This window comes from Bison bison, unplaced genomic scaffold (genome assembly GCF_000754665.1).
Source record: "Bison bison bison isolate TAMUID 2011002044 unplaced genomic scaffold, Bison_UMD1.0 scf7180017864475, whole genome shotgun sequence".
Taxonomy (NCBI): domain Eukaryota; kingdom Metazoa; phylum Chordata; class Mammalia; order Artiodactyla; family Bovidae; genus Bison; species Bison bison.
Window position 1 is genome coordinate 4,146,421 of NW_011495036.1, and position 2,120 is coordinate 4,148,540.

The 2,120-nt window shown below is 60.7% G+C and overlaps 1 protein-coding gene across 1 annotated transcript in view; it reads right to left on the reverse strand.

Annotated features, from left to right (window-relative positions):
* The window catches only part of PER2 (period circadian clock 2), a 42,994-nt gene that overhangs the window by 19,403 nt on the left and 21,471 nt on the right, over positions 1–2,120 (reverse strand). Inside the window, exons 10-12 of the mRNA XM_010862061.1 lie at positions 1,060–1,166; positions 333–486; positions 16–124 (exon numbers count right to left, since the gene is read on the reverse strand). Coding sequence (XP_010860363.1) covers positions 16–124; positions 333–486; positions 1,060–1,166 — 370 coding nt within the window. The remainder of the gene's footprint in view (positions 1–15; positions 125–332; positions 487–1,059; positions 1,167–2,120) is intronic.

Here is a 2,120-nt window from a genome sequence, read left to right on the forward strand (position 1 = left end):
CCTCTGAACGAGGACGTGTTCTCTGCCCCGGCGGATCTGCTCTGTGAGCTCCTGGACACCGGGCTGCGGGGCCTTTTCCTCCAGACCCGGCGGGGCAGAGAACACGTCCTCGTTCAGAGGCCCCCTGTAGGGTTTCCATCCGTCTCTGTGAGTTGGGCCCCTGCCTCTGCCTCCCTGCAGACCCCCTGGGCTGCCACCTGCCTGCTCCCCACTCCCTCCTCCCACTCCCCGTCCACCTGGGGGAGACCCCACCCCCTGGGGGCGGGTGCGTGGTGGGAGGTGGCCTGGGTCGGCCCCTCCCAGCTCCCCGGCCCGGCCCTGGGGGCACTCACAGCCTCACTCTGTGCCTCCCAATGATGAAGGAGATCTTCCTGCTCCAGGGATTGATGAAGCTTGACCAGCTGGTGTCCAGCGTGATGTACTCCCCGTTTCGGGTGCGGAACCGGAGAGGGGAGTAGTCGAAGGGCTGGCCCCCGGACTGCACAACTACGAGAGGGAGAAGAGAGTTCGGGATGTGAACAGATGCAGCTGGTGCTTGCGGTACAAGACACGTGGAGACGCACTTAATTGTGGAATCATTTGAAAACTCCGGAGACACCAATACCTCTTGAAAGCCACCGCTTTGAATCTTCTGTTTTGCTTTAGGCTGCACATGGGGCTGCCTGCAGCAGTGTCCTCGTGGATTTTAGGACACACGTCCCTGTGAGCCTCACTGGTCTTTCCTCAGCGGGACACTCAGTGTCGCCTGTGTCTGTGGGCTTGTAGGACCGGGGTCGTCCACTCCCCTGGCTTGGGCCGACCACCCTACTCTCCCCCCCGCCACCAGCTGACCCTGTCTCGTCTCTTCCTGCCTGCTGGTGCAGCCAACAGTCAAAACGGGACCCCGAGGACTCAAGCGGTGGGCTACTCTCAACCGCTAGGACTCAGGCAGGCAGTGGGACAGCCCTCACCCACAGCCCCCCCGGACCGGTCCTGGTGGGTGCTGACCTTGGGAAGACACCCCCAGACTGAACTAGCTTTGCCTGTGCCCCCCGGAAGGACTGCGAGGAGGGGACCTACTCTTCTTGTGGATGGCGAGCATCAGGGGCCTGTCGCTGGGGTGCAGCTGCACGAGCACGGGTGTCTCAATCAGGTCCTGGGGCAGGTAGCCCAGGAGAGGGACGGCCCTGCAAGGCAAGCGACACGGGGTTACAGCCGCGCTCAGGATGCCGGCCAGAACACGGCCTCCAGGAGCGGCGGCCGGCCCATCATCTCCAGGAACGAGGCTGGCTCCCAACTCCCTAAAGACCACATCTGGGTACCAGTGCTGATGAGGCAACAGTCAGGCTTTTCATTAATTAGCAAACCAAGGATGGAGCATCGCTGAGGGTCTGAGACCAGAAGCCAGGCCCTACAGGGCCGGGCCCATCACAAGCTCAGTGCTTAGACCTGAGGCTGATTTCCTGAAAGAATCGATCATGATGACGTTTTTGTTTTCTTCTAAGAGCTTTTCCTTTTAGGGTGTCCTGAGTTTGGCCAGACATGGCCTGACACGGACTTTCTAAGGCAAGTTTGCCTGGACCAGGACAGCCCTGCCCGTGGGCATCTCCCCAGCTCCAGGCGTCCTCCTCCTGCCCTACCTGTGGCCACTGTGTCTGGTCCCCAGGAGCCGCCGTCGCCGGCTGGGACCCTGCCCTGTGCCCATCAGGTCTTCCCTGGGTGCAGCTGCTTTGCTTTCTGGGCAACGTTTTACACTGGACTGTAGTCCCTCCTTCTGCCTCTGTGAGTCCCGTCCCCTTGAGTGTCCCGCCCACTCTTGAGTCCAGCACCCTCTGGTGGCTCAGCTCCTGTTCCGAGTGGAATGTCTCCCTTCTCAGTCTCCCTTCTCAGCAGGCCGGTCTCCCTTTCATCCCAGCAGCTGTTTCTCAAGCTGACTTCTGCTCACGTGGAGCAGCTTGTTCTTTCCTTAGAGCAAAGCCTCCCTGTTCTGTGTGGGGAGAACTTCCTCATGGGAGTTCTTTGATTTCCTCCTCCTTGCCTGGGGCACGTTCTGAGCCTGGTATTTTCCTTTGGACAGGATGTACAGCACGTCCTGGTCAAGGCCTAGCCAGAAGGGGAGGAGGAGAAAGCAGAGGAGGAGG